The 26,963-nt window shown below is 47.0% G+C and overlaps 1 protein-coding gene across 1 annotated transcript; it reads right to left on the bottom strand.

Moving 5' to 3' along the window:
- Positions 1–297: 297 nt before the first annotated feature.
- Positions 298–26,963, bottom strand: LOC122037416 (caffeoylshikimate esterase-like). Its single transcript, XM_042596884.1, has 6 exons — positions 26,882–26,963; positions 26,601–26,747; positions 26,369–26,499; positions 26,154–26,291; positions 25,892–25,990; positions 298–343 (listed from the first exon to the last, which is right to left on the bottom strand). The coding sequence occupies exons 1-6, from the start codon at positions 26,961–26,963 to the stop codon at positions 338–340; spliced, it is 603 nt and encodes a 200-aa protein (XP_042452818.1). The 3' UTR covers positions 298–337.

Genomic DNA, 26,963 nt, shown 5'->3' with positions numbered 1-26,963 from the left:
GAAGGATCTGAATTTACCAAACTCCACGGCAACAAACTAAAACTCCAGATTTAAGCAATGCACCAAAACCGAATTCCATATAACTCAAACAATTCATATTGTACTCAACAGAACCAACGTATTTAATCAACTTCAAAACAGTAAAATAGGGAGAGCATAAAGAATCTGAATTTTTTATTAATCCTCCTAGTTATTTATGAAGAAACCTAAATAACTTAACTTGCAGAAATTTAAAAGCCAGGTCCCCAAATCTTCCATCCCCGCCATCCACACACACATCACCAGTGTCTCCTTGTCGCCTTCTTCTATGCCATTTTAGCCTTTCCTTTATTTTTATCTATATCTGCAGTAGGAGGAAAAAGTAGTATCTATAAGCATAAAGCTTAGTAAGTGCTTTCTACTCACAAAATCCGATACGGAATGCATAAGCATAAAAGAAAGCAGGGAAATACATGCTCAACATGAAAAATAGCAATTAAACTACATCATGCATCTCTAAAGGAAACAATAATTTAACTTGCTAAAATTTGCAACTTAGATAAAGGAACTCGTTCTATTTGTTTCCAAATTTATACTTTTATACTTTAAAATAATATTCAACTTAACTTGGGCCCGGCATTGTACCACTTTGCGCGCCTTTCTTAATGAGAATTGAGGTAGCTAATCCCAAAACCATTAAGACACTTCTAGACCTTATGTCTAGGGGCAACTTGGAGCCCATCCCTTGGACATTGTGTCCGGTACATGCCTTTTAAAAGTAAAATACTTTTCTTTATATCTTTCTTTTAATACTCCTTCTAATAAAAATGCCTTGGCATTTATTAGAGGCAATTTAAGCAACTCATTTAGCAGCTCAATCACATGCCACGTTCACATTAAGGGTTTAAGCAATTTAAGCATATCCCTGTTTCACTTTAAGCTACAGAACTAACTCCAATACCAACTTTTCATACCTAACAGATGTAAAGGTAAGAATTCTAGAAATAATCCAAAAATATAGCCTCATGAGACATGGCTGAATCAACTCAATATATATCACATCTCAAGAAATCAGTTTTCTACTGCGAAACTATCCATAACCAATTATGATCAATTTGCATGCTTTAACATGATTGAATTGCTAGGAAGACTAAAGTTCGAACCTACTGCATTCATCACTACAACTAGTTTCTATTGAACTAAAATTTGCTTCCAATAGAAAACATCTGAGGATGATGGCATCCAAACAAAGCACTACTACATCAGCACTAGCATTTCTAATTCGGTACTAATACATGAGGTTAGCCAATTCTATCAACAATAATATTCCAGGTAATGCAAGATAGCATAATTCCAGTGGTAACACAACAGGCTTAAACTAGAATATATCTACTTAAACATGCTTAATGTGTAAGGTAAATACACCTAACTAGCATGCTGTAGTAATCAAGGAAAACCCTCAAAACTTCTGTTCGTGCCCTAAATAAAACACATTAACAGATTAAAATCAACTTAAACCGAATTGGCTAGAGCAAGGATCAAATCCGAAACCATATGCTAAGATGAAAGGCTACTGTTATCATTTTACAACAAAACGCAAGATAACAACCCGAGAGCTACTCCTACCGCAGGTGAGAAGCACTTACTTTGGTTTCTTGGACTTAGCTTATTTCGTCTTATCTAGAGGTGTTAAAATGTTTATCAAATGAATCAGCTAAACCCTAAACCGTTGAGGTAAAGGCTGACAAATCCGTTGAGGGCTGTGGCTTTGCCAAAAAGCCAAAGAGGGTGAGTAGGCCCACCTTTGGCCTGCCTAGTCCGTAGCAAACGGCTGCGGTAAGGACACATTAAATCCGTTGAGGGCTGGTCACTTGCCAAAAGTGAACATCGGGTGTGTTGGAGGACTGCTTGGGAGCGGAACATCACTATTATCATGGAGCGCAGAGGACAGCTATGGTGTGTTGGAGGACTGCATGGGAGCGTAGCAGGAAACGACATCGGTTTTACCTCACCGATGTCTTTTATGGTGATGTATGGAGCTTGGGCTGGGCCTCCTTGGATGCGGCTCGTGGACTATGTTAGCACTACTATCATGGAGCGCAGAGGCCTGCTATGGTGGGTTTGTAGGAGTTTGGAGGTCATTGAAAATCACATGTAACGCTTTACTTTATCTTTTTATGTGCTGCAAATTCACATGTATTCTCTTGCAAGAGAAATCCCTTGTCCCCCTAGGCTAGCAGGTCAGGTTTGGTCCCCCTGATAGCTTGGGTTTTTTCCTTAGTGGAATAAAGGTTCCTTTTAAAAAAAAAAAAAAAAAAAAAACCCTAAACCCTAAACCCTAAAACCCTAAAACCCTAAAACCCTAAAACCCTAAAACCCTAAAACCCTAAACCCTAAACCCTAAACCCTAAACCCTAAACCCTAAACCCTAAACCCTAAACCCTAAACCCTAAACCCTAAACCCTAAACCCTAAACCCTAAACCCTAAACCCTAAACCCTAAACCCTAAACCCTAAACCCTAAACCCTAAACCAAACCACCACGCTCTCTCTCCTCTCTCTCCACGCGGGCGGCGATTCTTGGGCGATCAGCCTCAGCGGGCGAGCGGCAATGGCTGCCGGCGCTTCCAAAGCGCCGGCGCCGGCCCCCCTGTCGCCGGAGCATGCTCCCGGTCCTTCCTCGGCGGCCCTCCATCAAAACCCGCGGCTCCACAGCGGTGCAACGGGTGGGGAGGCGACGGCCCAAGGCGGCGAAGCCCTGGCGGCGGCGGCGGTGCGAGGCGTCGGTGGGGATGGTGGCAAGGCGGCGGCAGCGCAGGATGTTGGTGGGGACGACGAAGGCAGGGTGGTGGAGCATGGCGTGGGTGGGGGTGAAGTTCGGGCGGCGGCGGCACAGTGCGGTCGTGGCGGAGGTGGCGATCCGCGCGTGACGAAGGAGACGACGGGCGTTGCCCCTCCTGTTGGCGCGAGCGAGTCGATGGCGGATGCTGTGCAGGCATCGGTGGCGGCCAGGGCGTTGGTGCACCTGCTGTTGGCGGCTTGCGGCGGCTGTGGAGACGGGCTGACCTCAGGGAAGATGGGGGCGACGGGGGAGACAGCTCCGGCGCTGCAGCAGGCGTGCAAGGACTTTGGGCTGTCGGGGAGAGGGGTGCGGACGGGCTGCATGGGCGAGGGACAGGGCAGGGCCGCCGGCAACCCTAACCCTAACCCTAACCCTAATTTTGGGGCGCCGGAGGAATCGTGGACGCAGCAGGACGCGGTGGCTGGGGCGGCGATCTCGACGACGCGCACGACCTTGGGGACGCAGCAGAGGTCGCTGCCTGCCCTGACGCCGGCGTCTTCGCCGGAGCTGGTGGCGGCGATCGCGGAGGCCTTGGCGGAGGTGATGCGGGCATGGGACGCCTCCTTGGCGCCAACCGGGGAAGCAGGTGGGGACCCAACGGCGAGGACATGCCGAGCAGTGGCCGGAGAGGGTGGTGCGCCGGCGACCGGTGGAGTCGGGGCGGTTTGCATGGTTTCGGATCCAGCGCCGGCGCCTCCTTCTTCGCGTGGGAAATTGTACGTGGAGGCTCTAGCTCCGGGGTCGCCAAGGGCGGCCAAGAAAAGTTTCGAGGAGGTGGGAGCCAACTTCAAGGAGTTTTCGATGTGCAACGACATGCCAGGGGTTTTCTACAATGCCGAGGAGGTAAAAGTGTTGTCTGATCCATATAAGTTTTCTTTGATAGGCAAGTTTTCTGGCAGGAGACCTCCCCCTCAGATTGTGTACCAAAGTTTCAAGGGACTGGGATTATCAAGCCCCTACAACATTCGGTTTCTACGAGCAGGGCATATCTTTTTGCACCTTACTTCAAAGGAGGATATGGCCAGGATATGGACTAGGGGAGTCTGGCGCATTGGTGGCTCAATACTCAGAATCTTCAAGTGGACACCGCACTTCTCCTATGCGGCTGAGTCATCTGTGGTTCCAGTTTGGGTACAGTTTCCTGATCTCCCAGTCCATATGTTCAATAAAAATTGTGTGTATTCGATGGCTCGGATTGTAGGGTGCCCTATCAAGATAGATGAAGCCACAGCAGATGGTTCTAGACTCTTTATGGCCAGAGCATGTGTGGAGATTGATCTTTTGAAGCCCAGGGTGGAGCAGTTCTTGATCGGAATTGGAGATGAGCACAGGCTGCAGAGAGTTGTGTATGAGAGGACACCAGAGTACTGCCAGTATTGTAGGCATCTTGGACATGCAGAGGTGGATTGCTACGTGGCAGGGAACAAGCCACGGCCTGAGTGGCACAGAGACAGAGTGGATCCGATTCCCCCAGGAGCAGACCTGAGAGAGAGACTTAATCAGAGGGAGCGAGACAGGAAAGGTAAGGCAGTGGTGGTGGAGGACTCAGAGGCACATGATTTTCAGAGGGTCGGTGGCAGGAGGACTGGACAGACATGGGCCCGCAAGCAGCAACCTTCCAGGATGGGTCAGAAATCTGCGCAGGAGTTACATGCTCAGGGGAACTCTTTTGAGGTGCTGAAGGATATAGGAGAGGAGGAGGATGCAGGGGATGATGTGGTGGGAGGGGCTGGTGACAAGGAGGCGCTGGAAGACTATCCTCAACTGGGAACAGAGAAAGATGATGGGGTGGGAGCAGATGAAGACAGAGTGAGTAAGACTCAGCGGGTGGAGGTGGAAGACCGAATGCCAGTGCAGTTGGGACAGTGCCAGACATTATGGCAGACATCTCTGGACTCGGATCAGCAGGACAGTGTTTCAGTGGAGGGAGGAGAGCAACAGGTGGGAGATCAGATACCTCAGTGTTTCGGCCAGGGGGAGCAGGTTTCTCAGACAGTACAGAGGTCAGGGATAGGGGCACAGCAGTGGAACACAGACGGAGCACAGGGACAGGGGGGAGCCTCCAGGGGGTTGCAGGAAGCTGGTTTGATCAGTGGTGAGGAGCCCAGGGTACTGGAGTCATCGAGAGAGCTGCCAGAGGATGATGGTTTAGACAGATACTCCAGCTCATCAGCAGACCAGGGGGTTTCAGACGATTTGGGCCAGAAGAAGCCTGCCAGGCGTACACAGGTTACCCCAGAAGGCTCAGATGATCCAGATTTTCAGAAGACTTTTGTGGAGTATGAGGAGACAGACACTAGTTTTTCATCAAGGGGGGGACGCAGTCTAGCCTCCGTGGTCAGTCCTCCCAGAGAAAGGAAAGCGGGGATGCCCAAGGTACTCAAGGCGCAGCGGCCGAGGGTGGAATTTGAGCCAAGAGTGACTAGGAGCCAGGCTTCAAGGCAGGTACGCACCCCTTTCCATTAGTCATGTCTGGTATCATATGGAATGTGAGGGGGTTTGGGAATTTGGCGACACAGAGGAGGGCTTTGTTTCTGAGACGACATCATCATCTGAGTTTCTTAGCAGTTTTGGAGCCTATGGTTGATTTGGACTGTAGGTATATGGCTCGGCGCATGGGGTTTGAGGAGGTAGTATCTAATAAATCAGGGAAGGTTTGGTTTTTCTGGGATTCTACTATTATTTGCAAAATTTTGTTTGATCATGACCAGTTTCTACACTTGGAGCTTTCTTCGCAGATGTTCCCTTCTTCTATGATTGTGACAGTGGTCTATGCCAAGTGTACGAGGTCAGAGAGGAGCCTATTATGGGAGAGCTTGGAGGAGCTGAGGCCAGAGGGCGACAGATTGTGGCTGGTGGGAGGAGACTTCAATGTCATATCTAGCATGGAGGAGCACTCAGCAGGAGTTCTAGCTAGACCAGGTGCCATGGAGGATTTTAATAATTTTATCATGCTTGCTGGACTGGTGGATGCAGGTTTTGTTGGGGATAGGTACACATGGACGAACAACAGGGTGTGGAAGAGGCTGGATAGGGTTCTATTGTCTTCATCCTGGGGCAGTCTGGATTTCACAGTCAGAGTGGAGCATTTGAGCAGGGCAGCTTCAGATCACTGTCCCCTACTTGTGGAGTTCCCAGGCTTCCAGAGGCCGAGGGCCTCCTTTAGATTTCAGAGGATGTGGGTGCGGCACAGGGATTTTATGCAGACAGTGAGGTTGAATTGGTGTCTACCTAGTATGGCACAGGGATTGCAGAGGTTACAGATGAAGCTGAGGAGGCTGAAGGAGCATCTGAAGTGGTGGAACATGGAGGTGTTTGGCAACATACATGACAGGGTTTTGCAGGCTGAGGAGAGTATGGCTGCAGCTGAGCAGGCGTATGACAGGGACCCCACAGAGCAGAGCAGGACTCACAGGTCAGAGTGTCAGGCTCGACTTTTCAGAGTGCTAGACATGGAGGAGGACTTTTGGAAGCAGAGAGCTGCTATCAGATGGATGGGAGAGGGGGAGAGGAATACTAAGTTCTTTCACTCCACAGTGCAGAAGAAGAGGACAGCTAGTAGACTTTTCAGAATTTGGGAGGAGGGGCAGTGCCTGGACCAGCCTGATGGGATCAGAGAGTCAGGAGTCAGATATTTTCAGGAGCTGCTGACAGGGGAGACAGTGGATAGCACGGTGGTGGACACGGAGTTGATACCTTCCTTGGTCAGTGCGGAGGATAATTTGATGCTTGAGGGCCTCCCATCAGCAGAGGAGGTGAAGCAGGTGGTCTGGAGCATGTGTCAGGATAGTGCAGCGGGCCCAGATGGATTCTCAGTGGCCTTTTACAGAGCTTGCTGGGAGATTGTGGGGGAGGATGTCTTTCAGGCTGTATTGGATTTCTTTCGAGGGGCAGAGCTTCCACGGGGCATGGCGTCTACGACCATAGTGTTGATTCCCAAGGTGGACAGTGCGCAGAGGTGGAGGGACTTCAGACCCATCAGCTTGTGTAATGTGTCCTATAAGATCATCTCTAAGCTGATGGCGCAGAGGATGGCTTCAGTGTTAGGGAAGGTAATATCCCCAGCTCAGAGTGGTTTTGTTCCAGGGAGACTGATCTCAGACAATATCTTGATGGCCCAGGAGCTTGATCACAAGCTCAACTATCACATCAGAGGAGGAAACCTTATTCTGAAGCTGGACATGGCCAAGGCATATGACAGAGTGCAGTGGGGTGTCCTTTTCAGAGTCATGGTAGCATTTGGGTTCTCAGAGGCAGTGATTGCATTCATCAGGAGGTGTGTGACTTCTTCTTGGTTTTCGGTCCTGGTGAACGGACAGCTGTCAGGCTTCTTTAGATCACAGCGTGGCTTGAGGCAGGGTGACCCCATCTCCCCCTTCCTCTTTATTTTGGCGGCGGAGCTTCTCTCCAGAGGGATAGAGGCATTATTTGCAGCATACCCAGGGATGGCTTATGCGACAGGATGCGATATGAGGGTGTCACACCTGGCCTATGCGGATGATGTGGTCATTTTCCTGAATGGGTCTCTGGATTGTGTGAGAAGGGGGAAGGAATTTTTGGACAGGTATGAGGCCCAGTCAGGACAGGCGATAAATGCAGCGAAGAGCTCCTTTTTCCCTTCGAGGTGCATATCAGACAGGAGGAGGCAGCAGATAGCAGCGATTACAGGTTTTGTTTTGGGGGTGCGACCTATGCTTTATTTAGGGGTTCCAATCATCTCAGGGAACAAGAGGACAGTCCACTTTGCGCCAATACTGGCGAAGATCCAAAGGAAGTTTCAGGGTTGGAACCTCTCACGCCTTTCACATGGGGGTCGCCTGATGCTGATCCAGAGTGTTCTGAGTTCTCTGCCTGTTTATCTCCTCCAGGTGACCCAGCCTCCTTTGGAGGTCCTGAGGAAGCTGGAGGGGGTGTTTGCGTCTTTTTTCTGGAGCTCAGTGGGACATGATAGGAAGGTGCATTGGGTGGCCTGGAGGGATATCTGCAGGCCGAAGCAGGAGGGAGGGCTGGGGGTCAGACGGCTGTCAGAAGTGGGGGCGGCCTTATCCATGAAGTTGTGGTTCAGATTCAGAGAGCAGTGCACACAGTGGGCCAGATTCTTGAGGAGATCTTATTGTGGGACGGTGGACCCAGGTGTGGTGACTCTGAGGAGCAATGCTTCCCCCAGTTGGCGCAGGATGATTCAGACCAGAGCTGTGGCAGAGGGACAGATTGGGTGGATTATTGGGCAGGGTCACCTCAGCTTTTGGCATGACAGGTGGATGGAGAGGGGACCATTGTCGGAGTGGTGTACAGTGCAGGGGCCTCCAGATGTCAGAGTGGACCGGTTTCTTGCAGCTGGCAGTTGGAGTCAGGAGAGACTTCAGAGGGTGCTGCCCTCATCAGTGGCGGAGGAGGTGACAGAGGTGCATTTGAGGCCCGAGGAGGAGGATGTTATGGTGTGGCGACCCACCAGAGATGGGAGATTTACTACGAGGTCTGCCTGGGAGGTCTACAGGACTGCGCACCAGAGGGAGGATGTAGCGATAGTGACCTGGAGCAGACTCCTCCTCCCCACCATTTCCGTGTTCATTTGGAGATTCTTCCGTAGACGCCTGCCAGTGGACGAGGTTTTACAGCAGCGTGGTGTATGCTTAGTGTCCAGATGTCAGTGCTGTGAGGCAGTGGAGTCATGGGAGCATCTTTTCTATGGGAGCCCGGTGGCAGGAGAGGTCTGGGGGCATTTTGGACACCTATTTGGGGTTGGCAGCTGGCGGGTGTTGGAGAGATGGAGGGCAGGTACAGCTTGGAGCAGCACTGGTTCGGTGAGGGAGATCATCCCCCTCTTGATCTTTTGGTTCTTGTGGACGGCCAGGAACGACTCCAAGCACAGGGGGCTGAGGCCGGAGGGACAGAAGATTATCAGGCAGATCACACAGTATTTGAGGGTTGGGATGGCATCTGGTATCATCAAGCCCAGGCACTGGAGGGGAGATATCTCGGCAGCCCAGGCCATGGTGATTCAGGTGAGGATACGGACATTGCACACGATCTCAGCAGTACATTGGAGGAGGCCTGATGATGGATGGTTCAAGCTCAACACAGATGGTAGCTCTAGAGGGAATCCAGGTGAGTCCTCTTACGGTGCTATTGTTCGAGATCATAGTGGACAGGTGGTGGTGGCCAGACAGGGAGTCCTTGGTGAGGGCTCCAATATCAGAGCGGAGCTTATGGCGATCCTGAGAGGCTTGGAGTTGTGCGTGGATAGGCAGCTCTTCCCTATTTGGCTGGAGTCTGATTCCCTGGTTGCACTGCATATCATCGGGTCTTCTGGCATTTCATGGGAGCTTCGGGAGGAGATCTTACGGATCAGAAGGCTTGTACGACAGTATGGGGTCAGATGCACACACATATATAGAGAGGGGAATGCGGCTGCAGACTTCCTCGCCAATCAGGCATATCAGGTGGAGGGGGAGAGGGTGATGGAGGGGCAGGAGATTGGTGGTTTGCTACTTGGCATTTGCAGGATGGACAGATTGGGCTTGCCGTATATCAGGAGCTCTTGCAAGCCAGGATAGCATACTTGATGGAGGGTGAATAGCTCCACCTTAGAGCTATCTAGCCCACAGCAAACGGCTGTGGTAAAGGCTTCCTAAATCCGTTTATAGCTGTGGCTTTGCTAAAAAGCCAAATAGGGTGACTAGATCCACCTATGATCTAGCTAGCCCGTAGCAAACGGCTGCGGTAAAGGCATGACAAATCCGTTGAGGGCTGTGGCTTTGCCAAAAAGCCAAAGAGGGTGAGTAGGTCACCATGAACCTACCTAGTCCGTAGCAAACGGCTGCGGTAAGGACACACTAAATCCGTTGATAGCTGTGGCTTTGCTAAAAAGCCAAAAAGGGTGACTAGACCCACCTATGGTCTAGCTAGCCCGCAGCAAACGGCTGCGGTAAAGGCTGACAAATCCGTTGAGGGCTGTGGCTTTGCCAAAAAGCCAAATAGGGTGAGTAGGCCCACCTTTGGCCTGCCTAGTCCGTAGCAAACGGCTGCGGTAAGGACACATTAAATCCGTTGAGGGCTGGTCACTTGCCAAAAGTGAACATCGGGTGTGTTGGAGGACTGCTTGGGAGCGGAACATCACTATTATCATGGAGCGCAGAGGACGGCTATGGTGTGTTGGAGGACTGCATGGGAGCGTAGCAGGAAACGACATCGGTTTTACCTCACCGATGTCTTTTATGGTGATGTATGGAGCTTGGGCTGGGCCTCCTTGGATGCGGCTCGTGGACTATGTTAGCACTACTATCATGGAGCGCAGAGGCCTGTTATGGTGGGTTTGTAGGAGTTTGGAGGTCATTGAAAATCACATGTAACGCTTTACTTTATCTTTTATGTGCTGCAAATTCACATGTATTCTCTTGCAAGAGAAATCCCTTGTCCCCCTAGGCTAGCAGGTCAGGTTTGGTCCCCCTGATAGCTTGGGTTTTTTCCTTAGTGGAATAAAGGTTCCTTTAAAAAAAAAAAAAAAAAAAAAAAACCCTAAACCCTAAACCCTAAACCCTAAACCCTAAACCCTAAACCCTAAACCCTAAACCCTAAACCCTAAACCCTAAGCCCTAAACCCTAAACCCTAAACCCTAAACCCTAAACCCTAAACCCTAAACCCTAAACCCTAAACCCTAAACCCTAAACCCTAAACCCTAAACCCTAAACCCTAAACCCTAAACCCTAAACCCTAAACCCTAAACCCTAAACCCTAAAACCCTAAAACCCTAAACCCTAAACCCTAAACCCTAAACCCTAAACCCTAAACCCTAAACCCTAAACCCTAAAAATTGCCGGAGGAAATGCGGACGCAGCAGGAAGCGGCGGCTGGGGCGGCGGTCTCGCCGACGCGCACGACCTTGAAGACGGTGCAGAGGTCGCTGTCTGCCCTGATGCCGGCGTCTTCGCCGGAGCTAGTGGCGGCGTTCGTGGAGGTCTTGGCGGCGGTGAGGCGGACATGGGACGCCTCCTTGGCGCCAACCGGGGCAGCAGGCGGGGACCCAACGGCGAGGACATGCCGAGCAGTGGCCGGAGAGGGTGGTGCGCCGGCGACCGGTGGCGTCGGGGTGGTTGGCACGGTTTCGGACCCAGCGCCGGCGCCTCCTTCTTTGCATGGGAAATTGTATGTGGATGCTCTCGCTCCGAGGTCGCCAAGGGCGGCCAAGAAGAGTTTTGAGGAGGTGGGAGCCAACTTCAAGGAGTTTTCGGTGTACAACGACGTGCCAGGGGTTTTCTACAACGACGAGGAGGTAAAAGCTTTGTCTGATCCATATAAGTTTTCTCTGATAGGCAAGTTCTCTGGCAGGAGACCTCCCCCACAGATTGTGTACCAAGGTTTCAAGGGACTGGGACTATCAAGCCCCTACAACATTCGGTTCCTACGAGCTGGGCACATCTTTTTGCACCTTACTTCAAATGAGGACATGGCCAGGATATGGACTAGGGGAGTCTGGCGCATTGGTGGCTCAATACTCAGAATCTTCAAGTGGACACCGCACTTTTCATATGAGGCTGAGTCATCCGTGGTTCCAGTTTGGGTACAGTTTCCTGATCTTCCAGTTCATATGATCAATAAAAATTGTGTGTTTTCGATGGCTCGGATTGTAGGGTGCCCTATCAAGATAGATGAAGCCACAGCAGATGGCTCTAGACTCTTTATGGCCAGAGCATGTGTGGAGATTGATCTCTTGAAGCCTAGGGTGGAGCAGTTCTTGATCGGAATTGGAGATGAGCACAGGCTGCAGAGAGTTGTGTATGAGAGGACACCAGAGTACTGCCAGTATTGTAGGCATCTTGGACATGCAGAGGTGGATTGCTACGTGGCAGGGAACAAGCCACGGCCTGAGTGGCACAGAGACAGAGTGGATCCGATTCCCCCAGGAGCAGACCTGAGAGAGAGACTTAATCAGAGGGAGCGAGACAGGAAAGGTAAGGCAGTGGTGGTGGAGGACTCAGAGGCACATGATTTTCAGAGGGTTGGTGGCAGGAGGACTGGACAGACATGGGCCCGCAAGCAGCAACCTTCCAGGATGGGTCAGAAATCTGCGCAGGAGTTACATGCTCAGGGGAACTCTTTTGAGGTGCTGAAGGATATAGGAGAGGAGGAGGATGCAGGGGATGATGTGGTGGGAGGGGCTGGTGACAAGGAGGCGCTGGAAGACTATCCTCAATTGGGAACAGAGAAAGATGATGGGGTGGGAGCAGATGAAGACAGAGTGAGTAAGACTCAGCGGGTGGAGGTGGAAGACCGAATGCCAGTGCAGTTGGGACAGTGCCAGACATTATGGCAGACATCTCTGGACTCGGATCAGCAGGACAGTGTTTCAGTGGAGGGAGGAGAGCAACAGGTGGGAGATCAGATACCTCAGTGTTTCGGCCAGGGGGAGCAGGTTTCTCAGACAGTACAGAGGTCAGGGATAGGGGCACAGCAGTGGAACACAGACGGAGCACAGGGACAGGGGGGAGCCTCCAGGGGGTTGCAGGAAGCTGGTTTGATCAGTGGTGAGGAGCCCAGGGTACTGGAGTCATCGAGAGAGCTGCCAGAGGATGATTGTTTAGACAGATACTCCAGCTCATCAGCAGACCAGGGGGTTTCAGACGATTTGGGCCAGAAGAAGCCTGCCAGGCGTACACAGGTTACCCCAGAAGGCTCAGATGATCCAGATTTTCAGAAGACTTTTGTGGAGTATGAGGAGACAGACACTAGTTTTTCATCAAGGGGGGGACGCAGTCTAGCCTCCGTGGTCAGTCCTCCCAGAGGAAGGAAAGCGGGGATGCCCAAGGTACTCAAGGCGCAGCGGCCGAGGGTGGAATTTGAGCCAAGAGTGACTAGGAGCCAGGCTTCAAGGCAGGTACGCACCCCTTTCCATTAGTCATGTCTGGTATCATATGGAATGTGAGGGGGTTTGGGAATTTGGCGACACAGAGGAGGGCTTTGTTTCTGAGACGACATCATCATCTGAGTTTCTTAGCAGTTTTGGAGCCTATGGTTGATTTGGACTGTAGGTATATGGCTCGGCGCATGGGGTTTGAGGAGGTAGTATCTAATAAATCAGGGAAGGTTTGGTTTTTCTGGGATTCTACTATTATTTGCAAAATTTTGTTTGATCATGACCAGTTTCTACACTTGGAGCTTTCTTCGCAGATGTTCCCTTCTTCTATGATTGTGACAGTGGTCTATGCCAAGTGTACGAGGTCAGAGAGGAGCCTATTATGGGAGAGCTTGGAGGAGCTGAGGCCAGAGGGCGACAGATTGTGGCTGGTGGGAGGAGACTTCAATGTCATATCTAGCATGGAGGAGCACTCAGCAGGAGTTCTAGCTAGACCAGGTGCCATGGAGGATTTTAATAATTTTATCATGCTTGCTGGACTGGTGGATGCAGGTTTTGTTGGGGATAGGTACACATGGACGAATAACAGGGTGTGGAAGAGGCTGGATAGGGTTCTATTGTCTTCATCCTGGGGAAGTCTGGATTTCACAGTCAGAGTGGAGCATTTGAGCAGGGCAGCTTCAGATCACTGTCCCCTACTTGTGGAGTTCCCAGGCTTCCAGAAGCCGAGGGCCTCCTTTAGATTTCAGAGGATGTGGGTGCGGCACAGGGATTTTATGCAGACGGTGAGGCTGAATTGGTGTCTACCTAGTGTGGCACAGGGACTGCAGAGGCTACAGATGAAGCTGAGGAGGCTGAAGGAGCATCTGAAGTGGTGGAACATGGAGGTGTTTGGTAACATACACGACAGGGTTTTGCAGGCTGAGGAGAGTATGGCTGCAGCTGAGCAGGCGTATGACAGGGACCCCACAGAGCAGAGCAGGACTCACAGGTCAGAGTGTCAGGCTCGCCTTTTCAGAGTGCTAGACATGGAGGAGGACTTTTGGAAGCAGAGAGCTGCTATCAGATGGATGGGAGAGGGGGAGAGGAATACTAAGTTCTTTCACTCCACAGTGCAGAAGAAGAGGACAGCTAGTAGACTTTTCAGAATTTGGGAGGAGGGGCAGTGCCTGGACCAGCCTGATGGGATCAGAGAGTCAGGAGTCAGATATTTTCAGGAGCTGCTGACAGGGGAGACAGTGGATAGCACGGTGGTGGACACGGAGTTGATACCTTCCTTGGTCAGTGCGGAGGATAATTTGATGCTTGAGGGCCTCCCATCAGCAGAGGAGGTGAAGCAGGTGGTCTGGAGCATGTGTCAGGATAGTGCAGCGGGCCCAGATGGATTCTCAGTGGCCTTTTACAGAGCTTGCTGGGAGATTGTGGGGGAGGATGTCTTTCAGGCTGTATTGGATTTCTTTCGAGGGGCAGAGCTTCCACGGGGCATGGCGTCTACGACCATAGTGTTGATTCCCAAGGTGGACAGTGCGCAGAGGTGGAGGGACTTCAGACCCATCAGCTTGTGTAATGTGTCCTATAAGATCATCTCTAAGCTGATGGCGCAGAGGATGGCTTCAGTGTTAGGGAAGGTAATATCCCCAGCTCAGAGTGGTTTTGTTCCAGGGAGACTGATCTCAGACAATATCTTGATGGCCCAGGAGCTTGATCACAAGCTCAACTATCACATCAGAGGAGGAAACCTTATTCTGAAGCTGGACATGGCCAAGGCATATGACAGAGTGCAGTGGGGCGTCCTTTTCAGAGTCATGGCAGCATTTGGGTTCTCAGAGACAGTGATTGCATTCATCAGGAGGTGCGTTACTTCTTCTTGGTTTTCGGTCCTGGTGAATGGACAGCTGTCAGGCTTCTTTAGATCACAGCGTGGCTTGAGGCAGGGTGATCCCATCTCCCCCTTCCTCTTTATTTTGGCGGCGGAGCTTTTCTCCAGAGGGATAGAGGCCTTATTTGCAGCGTACCCAGGGATGGCTTATGCGACAGGATGTGATATGAGGGTGTCTCACCTGGCCTATGCGGATGATGTGGTCATTTTCCTGAATGGGTCTCTGGATTGTGTGAGGAGGGGGAAGGAATTCTTGGACAGATATGAGGCCCAGTCAGGACAGGCGATCAATGCGGTGAAGAGCTCCTTCTTCCCCGAGGCGCATATCAGATAGGAGGAGGCAGCAGATAGCAGCGATTACAGGCTTTGGTTTGGGGGAGAGGCCTATGCTTTACTTAGGGGTTCCAATCATCTCAGGGAACAAGAGGACAGTCCACTTTGCGCCACTGCTGGCGAAGATTCAGAGGAAGTTTCAGGGTTGGAACCTCTCACGCCTTTCACATGGGGGTCGCCTGATGCTGATCCAGAGTGTTCTGAGTTCTCTACCTGTATATCTCCTTCAGGTGATCCAGCCTCCTTTGGAGGTCCTGAGGAAGCTGGAGGGGGTGTTTGCATCTTTTTTCTGGAGCTCAGTGGGACATGATAGGAAGGTGCATTGGGTGGCTTGGAGGGACATCTGCAGGCCGAAGCAGGAGGGTGGGCTGGGGATCAGACGGCTATCAGAGGTGGGGGTGGCCTTATCCATGAAGTTGTGGTTCAGATTCAGAGAGCAGTGCACACAATGGGCCAGATTTCTGAGGAGATCTTATTGTGGGACGGTGGACCCAGGTATGGTGACTTTGAGGAGCAACGCTTCCCCCAGTTGGCGCAGGATGATTCAGACCAGAGCTGTGGCAGAGAGACAGATAGGGTGGATTATTGGACAGGGTCACCTCAGCTTTTGGCATGACAGGTGGATGGAGAGGGGACCGTTGTCGGAGTGGTGTACGGTGCAGGGGCCTCCAGATGTCAGAGTGGACCGGTTTTTAGCAGATGGCAGCTGGAGCCAGGAGATACTTCAGAGGGTGCTGCCCCCATCAGTGGCGGAGGAGGTGACAGAGGTGCAGTTGAGGCCCGAGGAGGAGGATGTTATGGTGTGGCGACCCACCAGAGATGGGAGATTTACTACGAGGTCTGCCTGGGAGGTCTACAGGACTGCGCACCAGAGGGAGGATGTAGCGATAGTGACCTGGAGCAGACTCCTCCTCCCCACCATTTCCGTGTTCATTTGGAGATTCTTCCGTAGACGCCTGCCAGTGGACGAGGTTTTACAGCAGCGTGGTGTATGCTTAGTGTCCAGATGTCAGTGCTGTGAGGCAGTGGAGTCATGGGAGCATCTTTTCTATGGGAGCCCGGTGGCAGGAGAGGTCTGGGGGCATTTTGGACACCTATTTGGGGTTGGCAGCTGGCGGGTGATGGAGAGATGGAGGGCAGGTACAGCTTGGAGCAGCACTGGTTCGGTGAGGGAGATCATCCCCCTCTTGATCTTTTGGTTCTTGTGGACGGCCAGGAACGACTCCAAGCACAGGGGGCTGAGGCCGGAGGGACAGAAGATTATCAGGCAGATCACACAGTATTTGAGGGTTGGGATGGCATCTGGTATCATCAAGCCCAGGCACTGGAGGGGAGATATCTCGGCAGCCCAGGCCATGGTGATTCAGGTGAGGATACGGACATTGCACACGATCTCAGCAGTACATTGGAGGAGGCCTGATGATGGATGGTTCAAGCTCAACACAGATGGTAGCTCTAGAGGGAATCCAGGTGAGTCCTCTTACGGTGCTATTGTTCGAGATCATAGTGGACAGGTGGTGGTGGCGAGGCAGGGAGTCCTTGGTGAGGGCTCCAATATCAGAGCGGAGCTTATGGCGATCCTGAGAGGCTTGGAGTTGTGCGTGGATAGGCAGCTCTTCCCTATTTGGCTGGAGTCTGATTCCCTGGTTGCACTGCATATCATCGGGTCTTCTGGCATTTCATGGGAGCTTCGGGAGGAGATCTTACGGATCAGAAGGCTTGTACGACAGTATGGGGTCAGATGCACACACATATATAGAGAGGGGAATGCGGCTGCAGACTTCCTCGCCAATCAGGCATATCAGGTGGAGGGGGAGAGGGTGATGGAGGGGCAGGAGATTGGTGGTTTGCTACTTGGCATTTGCAGGATGGACAGATTGGGCTTGCCGTATATCAGGAGCTCTTGCAAGCCAGGATAGCATACTTGATGGAGGGTGAATAGCTCCACCTTAGAGCTATCTAGCCCACAGCAAACGGCTGTGGTAAAGGCTTCCTAAATCCGTTTATAGCTGTGGCTTTGCTAAAAAGCCAAATAGGGTGACTAGATCCACCTATGATCTAGCTAGCCCGTAGCAAACGGCTGCGGTAAAGGCATGACAAATCCGTTGAGGGCTGTGGCTTTGCCAAAAAGCCAAAGAGGGTGAGTAGGTCACCATGAACCTACCTAGTCCGTAGCAAACGGCTGCGGTAAGGACACACTAAATCCGTTGATAGCTGTGGCTTTGCTAAAAAGCCAAATAGGGTGACTAGACCCACCTATGGTCTAGCTAGCCCGCAGCAAACGGCTGCGGTAAAGGCTGACAAATCCGTTGAGGGCTGTGGCTTTGCCAAAAAGCCAAATAGGGTGAGTAGGCCCACCTTTGGCCTGCCTAGTCCGTAGCAAACGGCTGCGGTAAGGACACATTAAATCCGTTGAGGGCTGGTCACTTGCCAAAAGTGAACATCGGGTGTGTTGGAGGACTGCTTGGGAGCGGAACATCACTATTATCATGGAGCGCAGAGTACAGCTATGGTGTGTTGGAGGACTGCATGGGAGCGTAGCAGGAAACGACATCGGTTTTACCTCACCGATGTCTTTTATGGTGATGTATGGAGCTTGGGCTGGGCCTCCTTGGATGCGGCTCGTGGACTATGTTAGCACTACTATCATGGAGCGCAGAGGCCTGATATGGTGGGTTTGTAGGAGTTTGGAGGTCATTGAAAATCACATGTAACGCTTTACTTTATCTTTTATGTGCTGCAAATTCACATGTATTCTCTTGCAAGAGAAATCCCTTGTCCCCCTAGGCTAGCAGGTCAGGTTTGGCCCCCCTGATAGCTTGGGTTTTTTCCTTAGTGGAATAAAGGTTCCTTTAAAAAAAAAAAAAAAAAAAAAAAAAAAACCCTAAACCCTAAACCCCAGTAACACATCTCATGAACCATAGTTCTCCAAATTTAAATATGATGACATAGATATATTAAGGAGGGTTGCAAGAATACATTAATTTTAATACGAAGTAATTCAAAAAAAAAATTAAGCCCATCAGCCAATTTTATCTAAAATAATTGATGGATTTCGTTTTATAGTAAAAAAGTATTAGAGTTATAAAGTGAAGGTCGAATAATAACACAGCCAAACCTTCCCCTCAGCGTAAACATACAAACTTTTTCCTCCCTCTGATATGAAATTCTTGATTCCATCCTTACTATATATATTCTTATATTTGAATTCGACAACTTAAATGGATATAGTAAAAAATTCAACAATTTACCAAGGCCGTAAGTAAATTTCTGAATTGACCAAAAGACATAATTATTTTAATATTTACCAAAATGCACACTCAATTATGTGATTTTCTCATTCTACCCCTATGCTAAAACTAACTTTTTCTCTTATCTTTTTTCTCTCCTATACGTACAAAGTCTCTTTTTTTCTCTCTATTCTCTGTTTCTATTTTTTGCATGCATAACGTGAGTCTAATATGCAAATCATATCAGACTCTTAGCGTTTAGGGTTTAACTAATTCATTCGATAAGATTTTAACACATCCAGCTAAAATGAAATAAACAATGAAGGGCACCATTGAAATCCTTGTAATATCAAAAATTTACAAGACTTGAAATTGTTGCAATATGAGGTCTCTACATTGATCAACGAATTTTGACTAAAACCCACTAATTGACCTGGAGATCTCATATTGCAACCATTTCATGTCCTATGAATATTTGCGGTTACAAGTGTTGGAGCAATCTAGGTGCCCTAGATTTTGATGTTTGGGCAAAGGTTTAAGTTAGGTTTATTGTTGTATTTAATATGCATTGTGAGTGTGTTGGATACAGGTACAACAAGGAAAGTCCAAGTGTAATCTTGACAGAGGAGAAAAATCTAAGGATGAGTCTTGGCGGTGTAAGCCCAAGTATGTAGTCTTGACAACGTAAATTCAAGTGTGACTTGACAATGGATGAAGTCCCGGAGGTGAGGAGCCTCTTGGCAAAGGAAGACCCGACAATAAGGACAAGGCCGAAGGAAGGACTAGAAGGCAAGACGTAAAGGATGGGGAGACATCCGAGGGACGCGAGGCTGATGGAGGAGGCTAGAAGGCTAGGTCTAGGTTGGTCAGGCGAGGACGAGTGCTGATTGATTGTACTCGGGGCAAAATCCTATAGTTTTAGGATTTACTGTAGCAGTACTGTAGCGACATTGCAGCAGCAATGTTGTGGCATTGTAGCAGCACTGTAGCACTTGACTAGTTACTATAGCAGTCGACTAGTACACTGTAGCAGTCGACTGATAGTCGATCGTTGGGTAACGGTCAGTTTCACTTAAAGGACTAGTCGACTGGTACATATACCAGTCGACTGGTAACGGGAAAACAACTTAGTGTTTTCCTCTCGAGCTCTATTTAATAGAGTTCGGTGTGCTTGGGAATGGTTGACGAAATAGAAGTGGTTAACCCCTATTAGTAGTCTTTCAAAGCCTCCAAACTCTTCTTGTGATCTAAGAGTGTTTGGATTAAGATTGTGGTGAGGTTTCTCCACCGAGAAGGAGGTTTGAGCTACCCGGGAGGTTTCCGGGGAGTCATCCACCGACGGATTGGGATCGTCCACCTTACGGACAGTCGTGGAGTAGGAGCCCTAATATCCGAACCACGTAAACGCCTTGTGTTACGGTTTGTTTTTGGTTTATTATCTTTCCTTATTGTTTATAGGGTTTAGTTTTGTTCTTGTTAGTTTGTATTTTGTTTTCCGCTGCGTACTAACAAGTATAAGAAGTAATGATTTAGGTGAGACGCTATTCACCCTCCCTCTAGCGGCGTCAAGGTCCCAACAACACGGAGTCTAATGGTCATCTTCATTGCTTATTTCGATTTTCTTGAGGTGTTAAAATTTAAGAAGGAAAAACCAGTCAGAAATCTCATTTTGGGCCTTATATGAATCATATCAAACCCAACGTGGTGTTTCTTGCCAATTCTTCATATCAGACCTCTTGTTGATTCTTCCGTATTACATTTTAATACCTCCGGAGAAGCCAAGATAAACAATAGAGGGTACAATTGGATTTTTTACAACCTCATAAATCCACATGACCTGAAATGGATCTAATTGGACCTATTTAAATCAATCAGTGAGTTTCAAATCATATCAAGTCCAATGTGAGGTTTCTTATTGATTTTTCTTTATTACATTTTAACATCTCTAGAGAAGCCGAAATAAACAATAAGGGGCACCGTTGAACTCTTTGCAACCTTAAAAATCCATAAGACCTAAAATGTGTCCAATCGAACATGTTTAGATCAATTAGTGAGTTTCGATCAAAACTCACTAATCTACCTAGATATCACAGATTACAATCATTTTAGGTTCTGTGAATTTCCAAGGTTGCAAGGAGTCCAACAGTGCACTCCATTGCTTATTTCAATTTCTCTAAAGGTGTTAAAATGTAATAAAGAAAAATCAATAAGAAAACTCACGTTGGACTTGATATGTTGGACTCCTTGTAACTTAAAAAATCCATAGGACCTAAAATTGTTCCAATCAAACCACTATAAGTCAATCATTGGTTTTTCGTTAAAATCCACTAATTAACCTAGAGATCTCAAATTGTAACCATTCCAGGTTCTGTCGATTTTTGAGGCGGTAAGGAGTTCAACGGTGCACTCCATGACTTATTTCGTCTTATCTAGAGGTGTTAAAATGTTTATCAAATGAATCAGCTAAACCCTAAACGTGGGTATGTAATGATTCTATATCAGCCCAACGCGAGTTTGATATGAATCATATCAGGCCAATGTGGAATTTCTTACCGATTCTTCATATTAGGCCCAATGTAGGGTTTCTTGTCAAATTTTTTTATTACATTTTAACATCTTTGGAGAAGTCGAAATAACCAATGGAATACACCGTTGGACTCCTTGCAATCTAAGAAATTCACAGGACCTGAAATGAATCCAATCAGATATGTTTAGGTCAATTAGTGGGTTTCGATCAAAATCCATCGATCGACCTAGAGAGCTCAAATTGCAATCATTTCAGGTTCTGTGAATTTCCGAGGTTACAAGGAGTCCAACAATACTTCCATTTCTTATTTCAATTTATTTGGAGGTATTAAAATGTAATAAGAAATAATCGGTAAGAAATACTACATTAGGCCCAACGTAGGATTTCTTATCTATTTTTTCTTATTAAATTTTAACATCCCCGGATAAATCGAAATAAGTAATGGAAGCACCGTTGAACTTCTTGCCATATCAGAAATCCACATGATCTAAAATGAATTTAATTGAATATATCTAGGTCAATCAGTAGGTTTCGGTCAAAATCTACTGGTTGACTTAGAGACCTCATATTATAATCATTTTTGATTTTAGATCTTATAGATTTTTGAGATGGTAAGGATTCTAACATTTCAAGTCTTATGAATTTCTACGACAATAAAAAGTCCAATCATATTTTTCAATATTTATTATTTTTCATAAAAAAATATATATTAAAATATTAAACTTTAAACGCCAACTATCCGATATAAACAAAACAAAGGAAAAGAGAGAAGCTGGGCAAGAGGAAAGAAAGAGAAAGTAAGGTGACGTTTGATTTAGAGGTTTGGGAATGGGGAAATGGATTCATTCCCAAACCTTGTGTTCAGGTGCGGATCCAGAGATAATTTTTAACGAGGGCTAACAAATTTTATTTTACAACAATAAATATATTTAATAATAAAAAATTTAATTCGATATCATAAAAGGATAAAAATATTAAATTAATAAATTACAAATAAACGTGTAACTTACATCATAAAAGGTAATGTAAATTAATTATATTAATTTAATAAACCCTAAACTAAATAGATGTTGCTTTTCCTCTTCCTTCCTTTGCTGTTTTCTAGTGTCTCACCGCTACTCTTCTATTTCGAATCCTACTTCGAGGCCTGCGACCCCTGATCCCTTCTAGATCTGCCCAGATCGACTCACCGTCCTCATCAACAGCTACTTTGAAGCCCGTTTTCTTCTCCTCAACACTCTCACAGCCTACTACGTCGCCACCTGCTAATCGATGTCGGCCTCATCCTTTGGGGCGACCCCTTCACACCCGCTGCCACCCTGACATCCCTCTCCTCTCAAGGCGGTGGATCCGCCTTCGTCTAACTCTGATAGATCTTGGTGAGGGCTTCAGCCCACTCCAACCCTCGCCTAGATCCGCCCTTGCTTGTGTTTGGTTGATGGAAATGGAATCAAGATTTTAGAATAAAATCCAAAAATTTGGGTATGGATGAAACTCACCCCCTCCCTTAGGTTTTAATGAAATAAGAATAAAAATTAAGTTTTGGACGAAAATACCCTTAGTATATTTATTCATTTTTTCCATTTCACTCTCTCTTTTCTCTTTCATCATACTTTCTCTCTCCTTATTCTATTATCACATTTTCTCTCTCAACATAGTTTCTCTCTCCTCATTCTCTCTCATCACACATTCTTTACTATTTTTTCTCTGTATTCTCTCTCATCACACACACTCTCATTATTTTCTCTCTCTTCATTCTCTTCTCATTTTTTCATTATACTTTCTCTCTCTTCAATCTATTTTACCATACTCTCTCTCCATATTTTATCTCATCACACTTTCTCTAAATTTGGGCCCGAGTTAAATTACCTTAATAAATTTAAACCTTTAATTTGTATTAAAAAGCACTACTTAATTTTTCGAACTTTTGAATCCTGATCATCGGTTCAGTAACATCCTGTTTGGAAATAACTTAAGTCATGGAATTGAATTGAATTCCATTATGAATTGAATTCCATAAGGAATTGAATTCAATTCTCATGTTTGGAATGAATTGCAACTTAAGTTATGGAATCTTATGTTTTACCATTTTATCCTTCTCTCTTTTTTCTTTTCTTTTTTACAAAGAAGAGAGAATGAGGGCACAATAGACATAATATGGAGAATTGAATTCCCTATCTAAATCACACATAAAGAGGTGTGATTTACTTTTACCTTATTTGATGAAATTGAAATTGAATTTCATATTAATTATTAGCTAAAAAATCATTCCAAAATATGAAATTCAATTCCAGTTCTAAAATGAATGGAATTCCATATCATTCCATACTATAAATGTCGATTTTTCTTTAAAAAATATAAATTATACTTAATTCTACTTTTGAATCTTGACCACGCGTAGCCCGTCTTCGTTCCTCTGCTCATTAATTCTGACGGCGCTGCGTACCAAACCCACACGTGTCGCACGCGTGGACCCTCATTTCCCGCGACCGCGCATCCCTGACCGGGGCGGGATATCGCTGTCACCTCCAATCAGGGAGCAGCTTACTATTGGTCAGTTGCTTACAAACTGGACGGATAAGCGCATTCGCTGTTTGAAATTCGATAGCGGATACTCGCCGGCCTTACCCCAAGGTGAACACGTGCTGACGCAGCATCCCAATCCATTTCCGCCAAGAAACCTTCGTGCCTCCTTCCTTAAGCTACTCCGCAGGTGTATTTAAGGTAAACCCACCCCGCTACGCTGCGTCTCTTCTTTTCTTCCGATAATTTTGCATTAGGGTTAGGGATTTGATGGAGATACCTGTGGTGGCGGAGGCGCTGCGGATTCCCGGTCTGGCCGCTCGCCTTCTCTCCGACCTCGCCGGCGCCTGGACTTCCGTCGCCCTCCTCGTCGCTGGGTTAGCCGCCTTCTATGGGTTCCTGCTCGCCCGCGCCAAGCTCGCGCTTCTCAGGTTCCGCCGTTCCGCATCGGCCATTTCGTTGCACTCCAACTTCTCCTTCTCCGGCGATGATGACGAGGACGATGTGGAGTCCTCAGAATCGCCGTCAGATGAGGACGAGGAGGAAGATGATCCGCCGTCGTCGCTCTTCGACGATTCGGCGTCGGGCAACAGCGGCGTGGACTGGAGGTGGGATGGCGGGTTTTTAGATCTGCCGTTAGGCGGCGCGGTGGTGAGGACGTGGGAGGGATTGGGCTTAAGGTTGGACCGCGCCGGAAGCGGCCTGATCTCGCTCGTGGACCTGAACCGCGGCGAGGTGCTCCGATCGTTCCTCGCGCATGTCCCGGCTGCGGCCGCGAGCCTGGCGTCCCCCGCGGTCGTCCTCTCGGCGGCTCAGAGCGCGGCGGCTGCGGCTGCGGTCAGAGTGTGGGACGCCAGGGCGTCCGGCGAGCAGACCCCCGCGGCCTCCGCCGAGTGGCGGACCACCCGCCGGCGGCGGGTGGTGGGAGTTTCCGGTGGGGAGGGGAGGATTTACATGAGCGACGACGACGGGGTTGTTACGGCGGCGGACTTGAGAAGGGGTCCGCCGCTAGTGGTGGAAACGTGGCGGGAGAAGAATTCACCGCTTTTGCCCTCGCCCAAATGATCAAATTGCTAAACTTATTCGTTACCATCATCATCATTATTTTTTCCTTAAAAAATCATTAAATTTCTCTCTTTGTAATTGTCTCGAAATTATTTGTTATTGTAAAACTAGTTATTAGTGTTCATGATTTATCTCATAAAATGCAGCTCCGAAAATATGTACATAAGCTTATTAAAATTAAAAACTTAAGGACCTAATGGTCTTATTATGGTATCACGGTCACTGTAACACATCGAATAACTCAGAATTAACATTAATTAATGCTGGAGAATCATATAAGAATGGGCAGTTTTCGATATGAATTACTCTCGGCTCCCAACGTTGTTTATACTCTAGTATTAATTATTTTGGTGTTAAATTTTTTCAACGTGATTGTTCAGCCAAGAGATGATATCGCCAAAAACCTGATAAATAATCTCATCAGGCTCGCCCTCTAGAAGCGCATGATATGAATCCTTGTAAAGATGCAGTTTCTTGTCGGCGCTGCGAGCTTGCTCATACAGAGCCTTGCTAACTGAAGGATCGGTCACGATGTCAGCCTCGCCGTGAAGGATTAGTAGTGGTAGAGATACCTGAGGAGAAACTTGATTGGTGTTAAATTCAGATGTTACAAATGAGTAGGTGCTACAACATATAAAAGCTATTCGATAACCATAAAAAATTAACTATTCACTCATCAAAATTACTACACACAAATCATTATTATATATATATATATATTAACTTGGTCAAAATTATTAAAATCACTTTAAATTACTCAAAATGACTTTAAAATAGTTATAGTTGAATCTTAATTCCTAAACTCTAAAATCACTTGCAAATAATTATAGAAGCTACTTAGTAACTTTTGCACATTATAGCATTACCGATAACTATTATAACACTATCAAATAAGGAATATTCTGGGAATAAAATTTTTGATGAAGTGTTCCTTTGATTGATTGATTTATTTATTTTTTTTTAAAAAAAAAAGCTTCCTTTTTGATGATTTACATAATTTGGGGCATCCTTTGGATTTTTGTCTAAAAATTTTTAGAGTTCATCTCTTGTTTCTTAGTTCCTACTGTTAGTACATGGTTTTACTCTATGATGACTGAGTCCATTTAATCAAATATATATCAAATTTTGAACTTTAAAGAAAGATGACTGAGTCCATCTCTTGTTTCTTAGTTGCCCATGTATACAATTATTTCTTATTTTTCTTGAAACCTCACGCATCCATCTTAGGCTCTTAGCACTGTAATATTTACTTTACTACATTAACTTTTTCATGTGAAGTTTCCTAACCATCCAACACTTTGAATAAAGTATGATGGATCATTTCACATCCTTATTTCTATTTCCTGTTAGTACAAGGAGACATAATGTTCACATCTAGAAGCTCCTCTCTTCAATCACCTACTGTTGCTCCAAGTAATGAGTGTCACTGTCTTGGCAGATTAGATTCTAATAAATCTAGAATTCATATGGAATATCATGTCCATTAATTGGTATCACTTCAATGGATTTTCCATTTTTGCCCTAAATTCACTACAAGAATAATCTAGGGATACGTCTTATTAGATAAATAACATTTGTAATTCATATTTCGACAAATGCTAGATGGAGTATTAAAAGTAATAGCAAAACCTGTAAACAAAATTATTAGTCATGCTCATACCTCATGCAATCGCTGCTCTATCTCCTGGGTTGTTCTCAGCATTTCCACTGCTGTTCTCAGGCGTGGATTTCCCTTATAAGCAATGGCATTATATTTGGTCTGCAATCAAAAGACACTGTTTTATGTATCACTTATATGTTATATGGTTATGAGAAAAGGACAAATTGGACAAAGGAATCGAGAATTTTATAGAATAATACCAAGAATCATATGGGAAGCAATAAGAGATGAATGAATAATCTGATCAAAGTTTCAGACTGACCTGCTGTAATTTCTTTGGATCTCTAAAAGCCATTTCTCCTAAATCCTTTTGAGGAACTAATTTCCTTTCTGGTAAAAGTTTAGCTATACCGATGAGGAATTGCTTCACAGGCCATGGAGGAATAACATTATCTGCTATCTAATAATAAATACTTCATTTTAGGGAAACACAGGTCGAACGATGAAAGTCCAAAAGATTCATGTCAAATATTTTACCTTGCACATTGGTGCTACTAAAATTGCACCAGTCCAAGAATCTGGTTGTTTGAAATGCACCTTAAGAACCACAGCTCCGCCCATTGATTCACCAAACAGAAAGCTCGGAAGGCCATGGTACTCAGGCTTCTCTGCCATCCAAACAAAGCACGAATTTGCAATTTCAAAGGTAGCAAATTTCTAGTGGCAAAAAAATTGAGCATTCAAAAACTGAAGAGTAAAGGTGACCCACCTTTGATTTTGGAAAAATGCTCCACGACATCATTTACAAGACTATCGAAGCTTGGTATATAGCCATGAAGTCCTTCTGAAAGACCAAATCCAGGGTAGTCCATAGCAAAAACTCCAAAGCCACATGATGCTAGCTTCCTGGCAACACCTGAGTATTGCAACATGCAGACAATTAGAAGGCAAGTAAATCATTGCCAGAAACATGTCAGAGATAAATATATAAGCATGAGTTAAAAAAATTTTAAAATAAAATCAAAAAAACAAAAACAAAAGCAAGGTTACATGCGTCTTTTTGGCGGGGGAGAGAGAGGAAGTGGAAGGGGTGCGCATTGACGGGGGAAGCAATTTGCTTAGAGGATATCAT

The sequence above is a fragment of the Zingiber officinale genome, unplaced genomic scaffold, assembly GCF_018446385.1.
Source record: "Zingiber officinale cultivar Zhangliang unplaced genomic scaffold, Zo_v1.1 ctg38, whole genome shotgun sequence".
Classification (NCBI taxonomy): domain Eukaryota; kingdom Viridiplantae; phylum Streptophyta; class Magnoliopsida; order Zingiberales; family Zingiberaceae; genus Zingiber; species Zingiber officinale.
This window is presented reverse-complemented; position numbering and strand designations above follow the sequence as displayed.